Raw genomic sequence first — 18,295 nt, 5'->3', positions numbered from 1 at the left:
TGAATAAATAAATGTGTGTGAAAAGAACTACTGACCATCAAACATCAGCTTGACCTACAAAAAAACAACTACGGAGTAAAAAACAGTTGAAGAAAAGAAGTTTCTCAGCATGTCTGATATCTCTGACCAGTAAAGTGACTGGATCATTTGAATGCAGTTTATCAGAGGAACCATGTAAATCCAGAGAAATGTCCATCCCACTGAACTCTGCTGAGCAGCGCTCAGGTCAGACTCGGACGCATCAACGGCACTTTCATTTTCATCTTCGTTACTCATTTTAAATGACCGACGGAAAAAACTATTTCAAATTGTGAAATAAAAATATGTACAGACACAAAACTGAAAGCCTTTGACTTTTCAGCAACAAAACGGATGAACAGAAACTCTCGAGTTTTAGTGACGCTAAAAATAAACACGGGAAGCGTTCGGTATTTTAATACACCGTACACGTCGCACCAGTCCAAAAATGTCTAATAAAGTGAAGAAAAAAAACATAAATAAGTTGCTTTGCCGTATAAGTCGCATCTATTACGCGTCACCGCTGACCACCCAGAAACGTGGGCCGGTTTTGTGCCAAAAATTGATTGGCTGCCAAATGGCGGCAGCGGGAGAACGCACAAGAGGACTTAAACAAGAATTTAACAAGATTAACACTTATTATTCGTTTGCTCGAAATTATAGCAAAAGGTGTGTCTCATTGAACTTTTTAATAAATGCACTTTAATGGTCAAATCAGCTGCATTTCAAAAGCCACTTTGCGGCTATGAGAGCATGCAGAGGGCGACTCGCTGTGCATTTCTTCGAAATTTCACAAGATAACCACCTAAAAACAATAGTTTGTTTGCTCGACTTTATAGCAAAGGTGCGTCTCAGTTGAACTTTTCCTTAATAAATGCACTTTATTGGTCAAATCAGCTGCGTTTCACCTGGGCGGTGCAGCGAAACGCAGCTGATTTGATATTTGCTCCAGGGGTTCCGGAGCGAGACGAAGTTGGCTGATATGGCAAGCCAAGTGTGTCATTAATAGCCACTTTTACCCATTAATGAGACACTTGGCTTGCCATATTAGTCAAAGGCCCTCTAGTGGCTGAAAATGGTAGTGTTCAATATTTTCCATGTCAGAATGAATAAAATCGTCAGATCTCAGCAAAAATTGGGTTAAAAATATGGGGGGGGGGTTATATTAGTCACTTGGGTGTATAAGTTGCAGGACTTGCAAATTTATGCAAGACGGTGCAACTTATCCGACTAAAAGTACGGTAAATCACATTTGCATTGAAATAAATAGAAACAGAAATGTTTCTACTTTTAATAAAACAGAGATAAAGAGCACATTTGGTGAGAACTTTTAATAATTAAAAGATTAAAATAGTTTGACAAGAATAAAAAACCCAAAGAAATTAAAAAATTTACAGTAATAAGCACAAAAGGAAGCCTTTCTTGCTCGTTAAAGATTCCCAAAGCAGCTTCGTATCAGTATATTACAGGTTAGCGGTGTAAAGTCGATAATCTTACCTGCCAGGCAGTCAGACAGGAAGTGCACATCAGGTGTCTGCAGGGCTCAATCTTTACATCCTTATCGTTCTCTGCACAGATCTTACACAGCTGGAAAGTGGAGCCCATCTCACAGTACAGCTCATACTGCTCCTGCAGGGGGAACACAGGATTCAATACGTGCAGAGTTTCACTCGCATCACAAAGACTTCATGCGTTCAACTCTTTATATCAAAATAGTTTCTATTTTGTAGCAAACCATGGTTATAAAACCGTCTTGTTTATCTTTACAGCGCGAGTAATGTTAAGATGCACTTTGTACTAAAGCGTCATGACAAGGGCTGATTGATTTGTAGATGAGAAACAAACAAACCTGAGTAACTTTGATGTGATCCTGTGGAGATGGTTCACACAAGCCTGTTAGGTCTGGGTTTTGTGCACGGCCGTCTGGGAAAAGATAGCTAGAAAAACCACCACACAGGTCAACACACACCCATATGATTTTACCTCTGTGTGCAGTTAATGAGCCTTATTCACCAACAGAGTCATGGTTCCTTGTACAATACGTTGTTTTTAAAGAGGTTGTTTCAGTTTTATTCTAAAACCAGGAGACGTCCAGGTGATAGCTGCATGTTCAGATCAGTTGGTGGTCTTACAGCGTTGCTCAGGATGGCTTGTGTTCAGACTGCCATATGGAGGCTGACATTTTTTTGGGAATCCCACGACTCACGTGATTCCTGCGGGATGGGAGTCAACTTTGATATTACTCACATGATTGGAACGGTATGGGATAAAGTTAACAGGAGCGGACGGGAGCGGTAACTACTAACCAATAGGACAAAAAAAAAAAAAAAAAAGAAAAACTTGGAACAGGCGCCACCTTTTTGTAGTTTTCCTTCAATAAACCTACACTGTAGGTAACTCAAGTCAAAAGAACTACACGGTCCAGAAACCAACAGTGCTTCTAGCCGCTGCTTTCTGCTGAAATTCAAAGGAACAGCAATGGAGGGAGGATGTGGTAAAAACCGATGTGGTAAAAGTAGTTTTGCAACACAAAGTCAGAAGTAACAATGCATCTATTAAGCTCACTGGCAGGAAAGTCTCAAATGAGTCAGGGACGAGTGGTCTCAAGAGGCTTTATTTTTATTTTATTTTTTTACGAAACTCGGGTACAGTATGTGACGGTAATGCCTTTTTGTTTGTTGAGGACAGTTCTTTTGCTTGGTGCGTTTTTTTTTAAAGCAATTTAAAACATAAAAGTAATGTCACTGTTTAAATGAAACAATTGCTCAATAAATGTGTAAAATGCATCGTTATACATTATGTTTGGGTTCGTTCAACTAAGGTAGACATGGTGTGACCCATGTACTCTTGTTTATTTATTTATTTATTTATTTGTGTTTACTGTAACTGACCACCAAAAGAGATAGAAATTGGGACTTTGCAACTGATCCTCCATAGAAAATCTATAGGGACCACAGGCCATGTAATATTATGCTTACCAAAAGAAATGGGTAAAATAAAAATAAAAAAGAATGGGTAGAAGATCAAATCCCATTCAGTGTACTTCCTGAAGACTAAATGAAGATACAAAAAAACAATGACAGCGGGAGTTATTTTACCAGGAGTGGGATGGGACAGGATTTTTAGTTTTTTTACTCTGGCATGGGATTGGGAGGGGATAGGCCTGTCCGGTAACAAATTTTGCTGGGTGATCGTCTCAGAAATTATTGCGATAAATGATAATATTGTTTGAAATTTGACAATAATTAGTAATTATTGTCAAATTTAAGAAGAAATTTTTGTTAATTTGGTTTCAGTGTAGTACTTTTTTTACCACTAGATGGCAGTATAAGTCTGTTTGAACCAAAGGATGGATAGTGAGGGAGCGAGCAGTGTGTGTCTAAGAAAAATGGGAGGGAGGCCCCTTGACGTGACATGGGCTGTCACTCATCGGTTTTCAAAATGGCAGACGCTCGGTGTAGTTTTAGCTTTTTAGCATAGCACTTTCACACAAAGCTTTTAATAAAAAAAAAATTAAAAAATCAGTAAACAAGTTCTCAGCTTCTTTTTGCAGAGAAAAACTTTTACACAAAGGCACAGATTTCAACCATGAATTTAGCTCGTAGCTTAGCTTCTCAGCTTAGCTGCTTTTAGCGATCCAAAAACACGATTTTAGATTGTTAAAATGGATTTTAAAGAGAAAAGAGAAAGGAAAGGGGTCATGAAGAACACCGGAGTTGAGCCTTTTGTCATCCAGTGTCTTCAGTAGAAAGAGAGAGACGCAAAGAAATGATAAAGCCGATAAATGAAAAGGAGGTCGATAATTTTAATTTATCATGCGATTAAATGATTTAGGCCTGGGGGGGGACAAGATTTTTTTCTGTGGGAGTGGGACGGGACAGGAGTGAAAATCTACTCCCGAGTCATCCTCTACTGCCAAACTAAGACAGATAAAAGAACATTTCTGAAGGCAAGTCTGAGTGGACAGGTCTTCAGTACATATTGTGAGTGCTTACGCCAGTATTTAGCACGACTCAGGTGTGCTCAGATCACACAGGATCTGAGGTTAGTGCCAGGTCTGAATGGGGTATGAGAGGTACAAACTTAATGTCATAAATAAAACGGGTATAAAATGGAGATTTGATATGTTTAAATGCGACTTACAATCCCTCTCTATATCCGTCAATGAGAGCTTGGAAGAGTGGTTTGTTATGGGGAATGGTCTGTAGGATGTTTCCATCCGCTGTCACGTATCCGATCGCCCACTGGCCCAACCGAGTGCAGCTCAGCCTGAAGATGTAGCTAAAAAACAAACATCAACCCAAAAGGTAAAGTCTTCAATGTGCACAATACGTCTGATGCAGTTTAATGTTTAAATTCATCGCTCTTATATTTGTGTAACGTTTAAAATGTGTATTAATGATTCTTAGGATTCGTGTGGATCCTACCTGCCAGGTTTGTGGATGAATCTCTGCAGTCGAGCCTTGACCTCGTCGTAGGTCAGGAAGGCCATGTAACCAGGATGTGTGACTGCCAGACTGTTCCAGTTCCTTAGAAGAGACGACCACGGCTACACAAACACACAAGCACATGCACACGAGATTTTATTCCGTAACTTTTGTTTCCTCTGTAACAAGTGGAACAGAAACCAACCAGGCCTGAAACGACATCTTTCCTCAGGTCAGACAGAAACTAGTTTGCTGAAGCACAAGACATTTAGTACCCAAGTGTTTATGCCAATATGACAGTTGAGACTTGTGCACTGCCTACACAGGAGATTCATTGGATTTGATTGTAGAAATTCAAACCAATAATTTAATATAATTTATGATGATCTAATATCTTTAACAGGCAGTAGCTGCCTGGTTTTATTCATTACCACTGACTAAAGCTTTGAACAAGCACAGAATGGCTTGCAGTTGGAGGAGGTACCTGAAAGAGTCTGGTGAAGATGTCGAACTCAAACACAGAGATGTAGTCGTTGCAGGTGAGGTCGATGGTCGATTTGAGTGCCATGGCCTCCAATCCTGAACTTATGGGGTGAAACTCATGAAGAGCCTGACGAAACATCCTCCACGGCACAATAGTTCTGTAAAAGGAAGATTGTTTTAGCACACAGTGTGTTTGTTAATGAAGGCCAAAACATGAAACAGAATGATAAGTACTCGCAAACAATTACGGTAATCAAAACGGTCCAAACTTTTCTAAAACAATTCCAACCAGAGAAACTGCATGTCCTGCAAAAATGAAGTGTGAATGCTTATTGCAGAAGAACTTGCTGAAAAAACAGCTTAAGATGGCTAAAAAATAAAACATGCTGAAATGGATGAACAAGCCTAAATTAGCAAAAGAAAGCAGAAAGAACTAGATTTAATGAATTAGGTTTAAATAAGCAGAAATGAGCACAGATTTTAGGAAATTAGCTTAAAAAAAACTGAAGTTAGAAAAAAAAAAAAATTATATTTAAACAGCTAAAGATTAGCTAAACAACGTGCGGCAATGTGGTTGAAAAAGTATAACGAGCTTAAATTAGCAGACAAAAGCAGAAAGAACATGTTTGCCCATTTAGGCTGAAAAAAGCAGAACTGAGAACAAAAAAGTGGAAATTATCCACAAAAAAAGGAGAGAAGAAATTAACCTAAATCTGCTGAAAAGTAGCAAAAAAGCTGAAAAAGTTTAAATTACAAGAAGGAAGTGGAGAGAGTACATTTTTGCTTAGTTAGGGCGAAAAAAGTTTTAAATGAGCTAAAAATAAAAATTAAATAAAAAAGTGGAATTAGCAGAAAAAGCTAAAATTACCATAAAAACAGTTGAATAGAAGCTGAAATAGCAGAAAAAGCTGAAACTTACAGAAATAAGCTGAAAGGAGCATAAGCTGAAATTAGTAGAAAGAAGTTAGAAGAAGCACAAAAATGTTGTAGTAAGAAGAAAGAATCTGAAATGAGCACTAAACAGTTGAAAAAAAACAGCTGAAATTAGCTGAAAGTAGCTGAAAAAAGTTTAAATTTACACAAAGAAGCTGAACCAGAACAAAATGTGAAAGGAGCAGTAAAAGGTTGTAAACAGATGTGAAGGATGTAAAATGAGCTCAATTTATTTCTTATGAAAAAAAGTGGCCGAAAAGGCTAAATAATTCAAAAAGCTAAAGTTGCACCAATACCAAAAGTCATAGCAGGATTGTCCTGAAAGAGCTGAACGTTTTGATTAATGATTTGTTGAAATAGCTTGAAAACTGTGGGACGATACAGCGCAGAAAAACGTACGGAAGAAAAATGGATCACAATAGTGTGAATGCTTCATAAACATTCACACTATTAAAAAAACCTACAGATTTGACCACCAGTGACACAGTGCTGTGAAAAATGAATTGTTCCCTTACACATTTTAGTTTGTTGTTTTGTTTAAATGTTTCAGATCAAACAATTTTCAACATTAGACAAAGATAACCTGAGTAAAAACAAAATACAGTTTCCATATGATGATTTAATTTATTACGTTACTAAAGTATATCTAAACCAACCTGGCCTTTTGTGGAAAAATTGCCCCAGTTGTTAAAAATAATAATTTTCTTTTCCAAGTTCAGTTTCACCACCCACCATATTCAGGCTCCGTTACTGCCAGACCACTAGAATCAAGATATTACTTAAATAATGGACATGGCAAACACAAATGGAGACAACATGAATGAGCGGTGAAGGAGAGGTCAGTTAAGCAAAATCTCTCCAAGAGCGCATCCAGGAGGTCCCAAAAGAACCCAGAACATCTCAAGCTCTGCACGCCTCACCTGCCTCAGATAAGGTCAGAGTTCACAAAGACAAAAGGCAAAAATAACAAAGGCCAAAACCACTACTGACCAAAAAGTACAAAAATGTCCGTTTGTGGTCCTAAGCTCAAATGCGCAATAGAAAAACAATTTATCCACCAATGATGGCACAACCAGTTAGCGACCAGTTACTTTTTGTCATAGTTTCTTTTACAAACTGCATTTTGTATTTACTTAAGTTATCTTTGTCTGATATTATTTGCTTTTGAAACATTTAAGTGTGAGCAAAAAGCATAAAAAAAACAGAAGAAATCAGTGGGGGGGGCAAACATTTACACAGCACTGTAGCTGCCCTTTTCTCCTTATTCACCCACTGCACAGACTCACTTGTCACCAAAAGAGCGTCTCCAGAATTCAGCAGCGTCAGCTTTGGTAATCCTGAAGTTGTCACCCTGAAATAGGCCATTGGGGAAGATGGCTTTTAGCTCTGCTAGCATGTGGCTGAAGATCAGCGACAGCTTAGTGAGGTTACGCCTAACAGGGGGGGAAAAAAAACAAAACAAATAGCCACAATTTAGTTACAGATGTTTCAGACACAGAAGAAACCTTTCACAGCCTGTTTCAACCTGAATACTGTTGTGCCCATAGATTTTAAGAAGACACTCAAGTCGACTCCAGATGTGTTTCAATTCAAAGATGAGTGATGAAACGTTCACAACATATGGTCTTTAAAATGTGGCCTGCATACAGTGAATGCCACTTTGATGGTTCAGTTAACGGGATTGTTTGAACTCCAATCCCTGGTGAGTGATGAGGTTTCAGATCTATGAGGAAACGCTTGATAAAGATCCGTGTCAGAGGAAGCATGAACTTTTGCTTAGTGATCGCTTTTTTGAGAAACAGGAAGTTGATGATTGTGAACCTTTATTTGATCCATCATCTTGCATTATAATCATTTCATTTGGTTATTTATTTCTGACTTATTGACACAGAAAAGAAAAACTTACAATTTGTTGGAAAAAAAAAATTATTTGCTTCTGTTTGAGCGGAACTTTTCATTTTTTCACTTCTGTGAATTTCCCCCCTCAGGATGAATTAATGGTTTTAAAATCGATCAATATGCACAATTCTGTAGAGATGTGCAACTAAAGGCTTAGATTATATTTAAAGATCAGAGTCGGGAAGAATCAGTACTGTTAGAAATTATCCTATTATCGCAATATTAAAGGATTATTGTGTTGACTGGATGCCAAGACAAACAGCGATTAGCTCAGTGCCATCTGTCAAACATTCTGCAACACTTCTGTGTTTAAAGAAAACTTCCTCTGCTCGTGAGCCTACCTGGGCTGGGAGTTCTCCTCGTACATCCTCTCCTTGGCCTCCTTAAAAAGGCTCATGGTCTGCTTCGTCTTGTTGGTCAAGTTGTCGACGACTACACGAAAATACTCGTTTTCCCCAAGAATCTCCATTTTGCCCTCGTATCGGGACAGGATGGTGCGCAAGTGCTGGTAGGTGTCCGGCAGCAGGTCGAGGATGTAGGGTGGACTGTTCTTCAACGCCACCTTGGGGTTTTGGCATAAACGCACCACCTAGATGAGAAAAACAGCGGCTCAGGAACTCTTGTAGGAAGCAAGTTAAAGTTGCGGGCGTGTCGTGAAAATCTAATTCAAATTCATTGAGGTCACTGAATTGAATTGCGCCGCTCAAGGTGGCTGCGTGTTGGAGTAGCTGTTCATTCTGGGATATGTTGAAAATTTCTGGACATAAATGGCTTTTTACAGATGATTACTTCCTCTGGTATTGGATGCTGTGCAGCTGGAAGGATTTTGAATGAAAACCTTAATAGTTTTGGACATTTGTTATGAAGCGTAACCATGACAACAAGGCGGTTTTTACAACCGGGAGCAGCTGATTAGCATCTCAAAGCTCAAATAGTACCTCAACTACAGACCCAATCCCAAAAGGAGGCGTCGTGGATGCATCTCCGTCAACCTGGCGGAGGTGCTCGTGTGACTGACTGCCAAAATCCTGCAGCTGGCAGGAAATGCAGCTCATGACAATAAGAAGACCAGGACCATCCCCCAACACCTGCAGTTGGCTGTCTGCAATGATGAGGAGCTCAACAAGTTGCTGAGAGGAGCGATCATTGCTCAGGGAGGAGTTCTGCCTAACATTCAGGTGGTCCTGCTGCCAAGGAGGACCGAGAGGCCCACTGGGTCTGGTTGGACAGATCGGCATCTGCAGCCAGTTTCTTCAGATCTGCTGCGGGACGGACTGCTGCTGCAGATCCTTCCTGCCCACAGCCATCAGCATACTGGTATACAACAACTCTTAATGGAACCAGGATGATGAGCTACAACAACATTTAATTTCCCTTTGGGATTAATAAAGTATTTTGAATTTAAATGAATTCATTCAACCTTTATTTATACAGGTTAATCCCATCGAGCCTCAATGACTCATTTACAAGAGAGACTTGGACTTTAACAATCTTCCAAACAACAAGCCGAACCTACTTGAGTTTTCTCAGCTCCCACCCACGGCCCAAAAATCAAGTATTAGGATCCTTTATGAATCTTAATCATGTGATTGTGACGGTGCATGGCTGAACTTTCATTTGTCTTTGTTTTTTAATGGACTGGTGACATGTCCACAATATAACCTGCCTGTTGTCCTTTGACAACTTCGATAAATTCCAGACTGATAGTTATTTCATGATCAATTAGGGTTGATGTGAGGTTTGGATTCAGCACAAGAGGACAAAAGCTGATGAGTTCTGATGGAATACCCAGAAAGAAGCGGACGTACCCTGGACAAGTCAAAAGTCCATCACTGGGCCACACGGAGACAAACGAGACTATTCATGCTCTCATTCACACTTAAGGATTTAGGGGAACCAGTAATCATAACATGCACGGTTTCAGTCAGTGGGAGGAAATCAGTAGACTGAAACCCATTGGTGCATGGGGGGGGGGGGGGGGGGGGATGCAAACTTTATACAAAAAGGCTGGGAGGTGATCCTGTGACTTTCTTGTGAGGCGACACTGTGCCACGCTGCGTTCTGATGAAATATACCAAACTAAAAGGAAAATTGTTGTTATTAAGAATCCTCAACGTTTAGCACTTTAAAAACAAGATTTTATACTTTGGCCATTAATTCCACTGCTTATGATTCAACCAATTGCTGATCTTTCAGAAATCTTTATGCTACTATTCCTGCACAAGCCTAAAATATACATTAACATAAAAATCTGTAAAAGGAATAGGTGTTGATGTGTATGTTCTCTTATGATAGTGAAATTAGACTCTTGAATCATTATCACTTTGCAGTAAACTTTATTTGTCCTGACACTACTTCCTCCTACAGCAGTGCTGAGGTGTTTGGCAACAACCATTCTATAAAACTAATGCTAGTAGATGATCAATGAATGCAGTTGAATGTTCAAACTTTTAAAAAAAAGAAGTCAGTTTCTGTTCCAACCAGGCCTTTTTACTGGATTCCTGTTTGTATTGCAGGATCCTCAGATGATTGTTGATTAAGAACTGGATGCAGCTGGCCAGTCTTCAATAAAGTCTACAAAACAACCACCCTCCATGGAAGCAGTCTCTCCCCTTTCTCCTCCAGATAGCCTTATGTTTCCTTTTATTTCTGTTGGGGTGTCTGTTAGTTTTTTTTTTTTTTTTAATAAAACATTTTTCATTATTTCTCCTTTTTTGTTATTGCCTTTAAGCCAAGCCATAACGTCGGTGATATTGTGGTAATAAAAGTGACTGCCTTCATGGTAAATCAGGAAGTCCACTTCAATAATCTGGATTAGGCATTAAAAGTTTAACGATCTTAATTTGACAATCGCTTTGTGTTTCACTTTACAGCTATAAATGACATTACTACCCGCCTGATTTTTCACACCCAGTCAAACTTCAGTGACACGATTCTGTCACGTTATTAGATCTAAGCAAATCATAAGAATTATTCCACAATGTCCAGCACTAGAGGAAAAACAAAGCCATTAATGACCTGAGGAACCCTTACGTCATAAATACATAGTCGTGTATTGCATTAGGTCTTATAAGGTCAAGAATATAGTGAAAGTAAAGAAAGTGAAAGTAATATGGAGAACCTAGGATCAAAAAGGTAAAACTCCCATAAATCCTATAATTAAGCTCCAGTATACTCCCACGTACGTCAGTCCGCAGAGGTCCGCGCGTACCGGATTAGAGTCGAAGCGGACGCCCGCAGGGCATGTCCGCACAAAGCTCAATTTTTACAACCGCGTACTTGGTGTCGCACAATAAACTGCCCGGCGACGGACTGTTTTGTATGCGACACCAATGTATTAAATTCCCCTTCTTCGTCCCTGATCTGGCCTTTTGTTTAGTTTTTTCCAAGAGGCAAGCGATCTCTTCCTCCTCTGTTGATGCCATGACTGAAAAGGTGAGAAATGAAAGAATTTGTTGTGAGCAAATTAAAATCAGGTCCAGCGTGGCTGCGGGAGGGTCTGGAGATTTCCTGGTGAGCTGGTCTGATGTGTGGGCTGCAGGGACAGTGCTCCCTGTTTGTTTTTTTTGTTTTTTTACTTTTTATTAACATTAAAAAACTGAGCACTGCTGTTGCTTGCTGCCAGCTCTCATTATTTTTTTCTCTACCTGTCAATCAACCCAGTAGGCATCGGCAAATGACCAATCGGCAACTTCAATTTGAAGGTAAACGCCCCTTGTCTGCAGAGCTGCTCTGCAGCCGCTCAGGGTGTACGCTCGAGCCTGAAGTCTCAACTTTCTGTGCACAGTGTGCACAGTTTCCGTGTGGCTGACAGGACGTGCGAGTACACTGGAGCCTTCAGGGTTGGCTTGTCACGCCGTTTTAAGCTTAGACTACTAGAGGACAAACTGACCTCATTTCCTTAAATGAATTGTTGAAATTGAAAAGTTTTCAGTTGATACTATTTCTATCTTAGCATGTGATTCTTGACCTGCCATTGTGTATCTGTTCCTCTCAAACCCAGCCGGTCGAAGCAGATGGTCCTGATCCTGGTTCTGCTAAAGGTTTCTTCCTCATGAGGGAGTTTTTCCTTTCCACTGTCGCCTTCATGAGAGTTCAACAATTTTCAGTCAGGTCATCTGGACAGTTTCTTTTTTTTTTTTGTGCTGAAACGTTTCACCTTCCATCCAGAAGGCTTCATCAGTCAAGGAAACAACACAAAACTGGTTCTTCCCCCAACAGCTTACTCCAAAGTGGAACAAACCAGTTATGTCGGTGCTAAGATGGTCTCTTTGGCACGCCCCCTCCTCCGGTGTCGGCCCTCTTCCTCGTCGACAGTCATGTCAAACTGGTTCAAAACCAACAAAGTCCATGCTCAATAATCCAGGTACACAATCCAACAATTATCAGTCAGGTCATGACTTCATGAGAGTTCTGCGATGGAGTTCAACTCAAAGCAGTCTGCTCCTCAGATAAATAATGTTAAGTATTTTTATATACGAATGTTTTATGCTCAGTGCCCTGCGATGACTTCTGTTGTGACTTGGCGCTAGAAAAATCAGTTGAACTGAATTATGTTGCGATTTGCAAATCCATCACTGTGAATTTAAAACGAATGTTATGCCAACAACGCCTTGGGCAAATTCTTCACTATAACTTTACATTTTCACACGGATATTTCACCAGCAAGGCTGTAAACTTTATTAAAGCACTATCTGACAAGCCACTAAACCTGGTAGAAAGGGGGTTAAAACCTGTAATGGTTAAAAGGATGAGGCAATACCATAAAGGCAATATTCTGTAGGTGTAAGTGAGGCATGACAGCACACGCATATCACAGACTGTCTTATCTGAAGCTTTACTCCAGCCCCACTGAATTAATATCTTTTGAAGTCTTGTCTCCCCATCTCTCCCTGCTTTCTTCTCTTATCTCCATCGAAGTGGAGGCTGATCATGGCAGGAGATAAAACTGGAGCAGCTGCAATGAATGAACTGAACCAGGCCTTCATGCAACATCTTCTGATCTGATCCACTACTAAAAAATGGCTTTTTCCTCACACAGGGGACACTAATGTGACCTACTTCACTTCATCCCAATTAGATAAAGCATCAGAGGCACCAATGTACTGCTGTTTAAATTAATTACTTTTTTTTTTTTTCATATAGTTTTAGACAAGGAAATGTTCAAATGTGTGGCTGTCTTTTGTTAAGCAGTTTAAAAGAAAGCTTTTTTTTTTTTTTTACTCGTGACGTTTGCCTAAGTTAAACACAAAAAAAGGGGAAGTAAAAATAAATATGAACCTCGAAGACATAAAAGTTTTTTTTTTTTTTTAAATAGGAGACACTGTTAGTACCTTATCCATGAGCTTCCAGCATTTCTCCACCATTTTCTTATCGACCACTGCGGGCTGGTGAGGCTGAAGAGGCTGCTGGTGGGGCTGAAAGGCGTCCTTCATCAAGTTGATGAGACCGGCGCCCCTCCGCGGATTTCCGGCCATTAATTCGCTCGATGACCGGGGGTTAGCCCCGGGGTTTGGGGTTGACAACCAGGGGGGTTTCTTCTTGACACGCTTCTCAATAGAGCACCCGCTGTTCCACTAAATACTGGCGACAGTTTGTCATGCAGAGGCTGTGAGCAGAACAAAAAGCTGCTGTGTGCACTCGGACTGTACGCAACCGACGCAGGCAGAGAGCTAACAAGCTACATTGGAAAATCCTCTCCGTTTGATTTCCGACACAAAATTACAAGCTGGCGACAAACCAAAGCGACGTTTAGTTGCATCTGCGGCCAAACAGCGACTTGTCACCTCGTGGTGACGGTGAGTAAAATGTCCCAGAGTTAAGAGCCCGGCTTGTTGTAGAGTTGGGCGTTAATAAGCCACGGAGCGATTAACAAACAGGTTGAGGAGCAGCCAGGGTAAACACGGATATCCGGTCGCACTTTCAGAATAAAAGCACGGCCAACAAGCGCTTGAAGTTGGCGTCCAACAGGTCTGCAAATAAAGTACAGCACATTAATCCTTTATTAACCATCTGTAGTAACTTTATAAAACAAATAAATACAGTTTGAATTAAAAAAATCGCTCTGACAAATTTGGTTCCATACATTTATTGTGAAAGATACAGTGCCGTGCAAATCTTAGAGAGATGTAAAAAAAAAAAAAAAAACCTTCTACAAATATTAGTTTTTTATAACTGATTCATTATTAGAACTATCACAGCATAACTCTAAACTAGAGAAATTGCATTTTCTGCGCAGTGTGAAAGCTGAATGACTTTGCTGAAAGAGTAGAAATCAAGTTTTAGGACACTATAACCAAAATCAGAAGAACTAGTTTAAAGGAGCAGGTGTTATTCTCTTTTAGCTTTTAGTGAAGGGGTTAAGGGTTAAGTTAAGGGGTTCCCTGTTATACCCTGATTTATTGTTTTATACAATCTTCTAACTGCATTTTTACTGTAGTTTATTGTTGTCATTGTTTGCTGTTAATATATATATATATATATATATATATATATATATATATATACACACACACACAGGTCCCTCTTATAAATGAGTCCTTGTGGCTCAATGTGACTAGCCTGTATAAATAAAGGTTGAATGAAAGTTAGTGTACTGCTTCTTTAAAGATCTTCTTCTTCTTCGTTTGTCTTTTCCCTCTTCAGGGGTGTCACAGCGAGTCATCCTCCTCCATCTCACTCTGTCCTCACTCCAACTCCCTCCATGTCCTCTCTAACTGCATCCATATATCTCCTCTTTGTCTTTTTCCTGGCAGCTGCATTTCTAACATCCTTCTACCAGTATACCCACTGTCCCTCCTCTGGACATGTCCAAACCATCCCAGTCTGGCCTCTCTAACTTTATCTCCCAGTTGTTCAACCTGTGCGGTACCTCTCATGATCTCATTCCTAATCTTATCCATCCTTGTCACTCCAAAGGAGAACCTCAACATCTTCATTTTTGCCACTTCCAGTTCTTTCTCCTGTCTTTTTGTCAATGCCACTGTCTTCAGACCAACAACATAGCTGATCTCACCACTTTTAAGTTCTCTTCCACCTGTTCCCTGTTCTCACCACAGATCACAATGTCATCTGCAAACATCACTGTCCATTGGGTCCATGCTTATTAAAAAAGTTAAAAGATGCTAAATGCTAGCTAAAAGCTAGAAGTGGGAAAATGCTAACTCAAAGTAGCAAAACACTAGCTAAAATCTGAAATATCTAAATACCAGCTAAAAGTAGCAAAAATCAAGCTCAATGCTTAACAGAAGTTAAAATTATTAAAGTTTAAATGTGTCAAAAGTTGAGTTCAAATCGTAAACAAAAGGCCAACTAAAAATTAACTAAATATGCTGAAAAAGCCTAACGGGGTATAAGAAGACAAAAATAGAGAAAAATATGCTTAAGTTTTCGAGGAGAACAACGTTTTTGAGGGAAGTGAAAAGATCTAAATGCATTTTAATATGTATTTTTTTAATTAAAAAAAAAGTTTGTTAACAAAGCATAATATTTTGAGAAGCATAAAGTTACAAAAAGTCATAGCACCCCATCTCCTTAATGAGCAGACAGTTTTAAAATATATGAATGGTTAAAACACCACTAACTATGTAGAAGTATAGAATCCAAATAAATAAGTACAGAAAAATATTTTATATGTCAGAATAATAAAAAGAAACACTCTCAATAGTGTGAATGCTGAACCAACCTTTCAATAATAATAATACCTGTATACTGTATGTGACCACCCATTTCCCTCGAAACAGCATCAATTTTAGGTGCACAAAGTCAGGGATTAAGTAGGATTGTCTTGTGTGTGATTAACCAATTGTGCCCAACCGGTGTTAATAATCATTATTTTCATATGTAGGATGAAACCCAGTCATTAAGTGAAAGAAAATATAACCACACACAAAAGGCTTAAAATTGGGTGAGGAACAGCCCAGCTCTCAGAAAGGGTTTTCCTTGGCAACCATTTCAAAAATTATATTTTTTAAAGTACAAAGAAATGAATTGAGGGTCAGATGGAGTGAGCAGTCAAAAAATATAGTGCAACAAGCAGTGCTACTTACTTGAAATCAGAATATTTCCAGATCTGTTTCCAGCCTTTAAATATCCTGCAGGAACTGATAAACCTTGAGACGTCTGGTGAGACACCATGAAAAGACTGTGGCCAAAAAGCAACAGATGTACAGACAAGAACAAAAGAACTGGGGTGAAGTGGTTGGTTTCAACTGATCATAAAACTGAAACCAGTAAATGTTCATTAAGTGAATGGAATTTAGTTTTTGACTTTTTAAATATTTCCCAATATTGATAGGTAATTAAATTGTCAATTTTAAAGTGATTTTCCCACAATCCAACAAAGTTCAGTTAGGTCATCTGGACCGTTTCTTTTTCTTTTGTTGAAATGTTCTTCATCCAAAGGACTTCATCAGTCTGAGGAGCCATAACAAACTTAATCCCACAAGCAGCACATTCACATAGCGGTCCAACCAGTTTGCTGGTGATAAGATGGTTTCTGGGGCCCACCCTCTCCCATCGACTCCTCTGAGGCAGCCACAGCCAAAGTGATCCAAAACATCAAAGTTCATGCTCGATAATCCAAGTAAAAAAAAACAGCAAAGTTAAGTCAGGCCATCTGGATGGTTTCTTAGTTGTTGAGACGTTTCGTCCTTCATCCAAAGGACTTCATCAGAAAACCAGTTGGCCCACTATGTGGGTGTGCTGCTTACGGGACTGTGTTTGTTGTGGCTCCTCATACTGATGAAGTCCTTTGGATGAACCGTTTCAACAAAAGAAGAAAAAAAAAACCTGTCCAGATTATTTAATTTTGTTGAGAATATTTTACCTGGATTATTGAGCATGAACTTTGATTTTCCCACAATGTATAAAAATTAAAATCTTTTGATAATTGCTTAATCAAGATATATTGGTTGCATTTTAATGCAGTATTTTTAGCGTTTGCAACCAAAATTAAAATGTCCTACATTGAAAAAAATTTAATTGTGTGAATCAAATGTTTATATTTATATTAAAATCCCAATATCAGGAAAACAAATAAAAATAACTTTGAAAAAAACCTTGTTCAAATATAAAATTATTTTAATTACAAATGTTTTAAATTTATCACAGTTTATTTCTAGTTTCACAAGTTTTTACACCAATTTAACTCTCAATCCATGAGACAAAATATGAAGTTTGGTGCCATCTGCTGGTAACATCAAGAAGTACATATAGAAAAAAGACCATTCCATTTATTTATTTGTGTGATACTATACTAAACAGATTTAAATCTGTTTTTTTATTTGGAGTGAAACTTTTAACCTTGTGTTCATTCTGATTAATTTTTAAAGCGTAGACTGAGATGATATTTTGGAAATCGTTTATCCAAAGAAAATGTTACATAGAACATTTGGACAAAGTTTGTGTTTAACTAGTCAAAGTGTAAATTTGAGAAAAGAAGCACATACATGTTTTAGGAGTATTTATAACAGTTTTGAGTTTATACAGGAGTTCCCTTGAAGCTTAAAGCAATAGTCAACAGTTTAGCTCCCAGCTCCGCCTGCTGCCCTCCAGGTAGGAACTCTTCAGACAGCTCCCTGAACGTGCTGCAGACTCTGCGTTGGTGAACGTCTTCCCTGTGGATGGCGTGTTTCCATCTATGCCTCGCTTCACCGTACACCACTACTAAACACCTGCGAGGAAGTCTTATAGCCACATGGATTTCCTCCGCTAGTCCCAGTTCTGACAGACCCTGCTCAAGAGACATGGTGAGTACAGTGTCGGACAACATGTTGACGGTGACCAGCCGCTCCCCCCACAGCCACGAGTCGTCTAGGTGCGGATCGATGGCTGAGCCTCGCTGAGGATCGTAATCCAGATTGCACTGCTCCACCGGCTGAAAGCCTACCAGGCTCGGCTCTTGCTGCATCCGCAGTACTAGTTTATGACTTAAAGCAGGAAGTCCAGTAAAGTCTGCTACACGCACTTTTTGTTTCTTGAAGTTCACCTTCGGTCCAAAGTCCTGCAACCATGTACACAGATATTTTAATTTCAATAAAAAATATTAATCTAATGTAAAGTTTACTGTTTACATTACTTGTTTCCAAAGTTGGGCTATTAAATGTGTTTCCATTGGATGAGTTCAAAACTACCTGTTTCCTTCGACCAGACTGGGACAGATTCCACAGGTCATGGTCCATTGAGCTAACCAGCTCTTTCTCCTCCTCCTCTGATATAAAGTTCTCCCACAGGAAGATCCCAGGAAATGGGAAAGAAGCGCCCTCTCCATCTTTGCACACAGCGAGCCTCGTCTCAGGAGTGTAGAGGAAATGCTGCACAACCTTCAAACCACAAAAGATAAAATAAAAATAAGCCAACTAAAGCTGTAGTTTAGATTTTTTTGGTTAATTATTATTATTTTTTGTTAACTAAAAAACAAGTCTTGCCTTTACATATTTGCCAGAAAAAGATTTGGCAGTCTGCAAAGAAATACTGGAGATAGATGAATTTAAATAATCCTAGCATGGGTAATTCTTTCCATTTTTTTTTTTTTT

General features: G+C 39.2%; 2 protein-coding genes across 2 annotated transcripts in view; both read right to left on the bottom strand.

The window, feature by feature from the left end:
* LOC119420818 (E3 ubiquitin-protein ligase CBL) overlaps window positions 1-13,283 on the bottom strand; it is a 20,896-nt gene extending 7,613 nt beyond the window's left edge. The window contains exons 1-8 of the mRNA XM_037688244.1: window positions 13,094-13,283; window positions 8,102-8,349; window positions 7,148-7,294; window positions 4,930-5,086; window positions 4,446-4,567; window positions 4,162-4,299; window positions 1,868-1,955; window positions 1,516-1,647 (exon numbers count right to left, since the gene is read on the bottom strand). Of these exons, the coding sequence (XP_037544172.1) occupies window positions 1,516-1,647; window positions 1,868-1,955; window positions 4,162-4,299; window positions 4,446-4,567; window positions 4,930-5,086; window positions 7,148-7,294; window positions 8,102-8,349; window positions 13,094-13,237 (1,176 nt within the window). The 5' untranslated portion in view covers window positions 13,238-13,283. The remainder of the gene's footprint in view (window positions 1-1,515; window positions 1,648-1,867; window positions 1,956-4,161; window positions 4,300-4,445; window positions 4,568-4,929; window positions 5,087-7,147; window positions 7,295-8,101; window positions 8,350-13,093) is intronic.
* A 3,958-nt stretch (window positions 13,284-17,241) lies between these two features.
* Window positions 17,242-18,295, bottom strand: part of alkbh4 (alkB homolog 4, lysine demthylase) — a 13,905-nt gene continuing 12,851 nt past the window's right edge. The window contains exons 2-3 of the mRNA XM_037687815.1: window positions 17,894-18,082; window positions 17,242-17,763 (exon numbers count right to left, since the gene is read on the bottom strand). Coding sequence (XP_037543743.1) covers window positions 17,242-17,763; window positions 17,894-18,082 — 711 coding nt within the window. The remainder of the gene's footprint in view (window positions 17,764-17,893; window positions 18,083-18,295) is intronic.

Source organism: Nematolebias whitei, chromosome 14 (genome assembly GCF_014905685.2).
Source record: "Nematolebias whitei isolate Nwh7 chromosome 14, NemWhi1, whole genome shotgun sequence".
In the NCBI taxonomy this organism is placed as follows: domain Eukaryota; kingdom Metazoa; phylum Chordata; class Actinopteri; order Cyprinodontiformes; family Rivulidae; genus Nematolebias; species Nematolebias whitei.
Note: the sequence above shows the minus strand (reverse complement) of the source record. Positions and strands in the feature narration are given on the sequence as shown.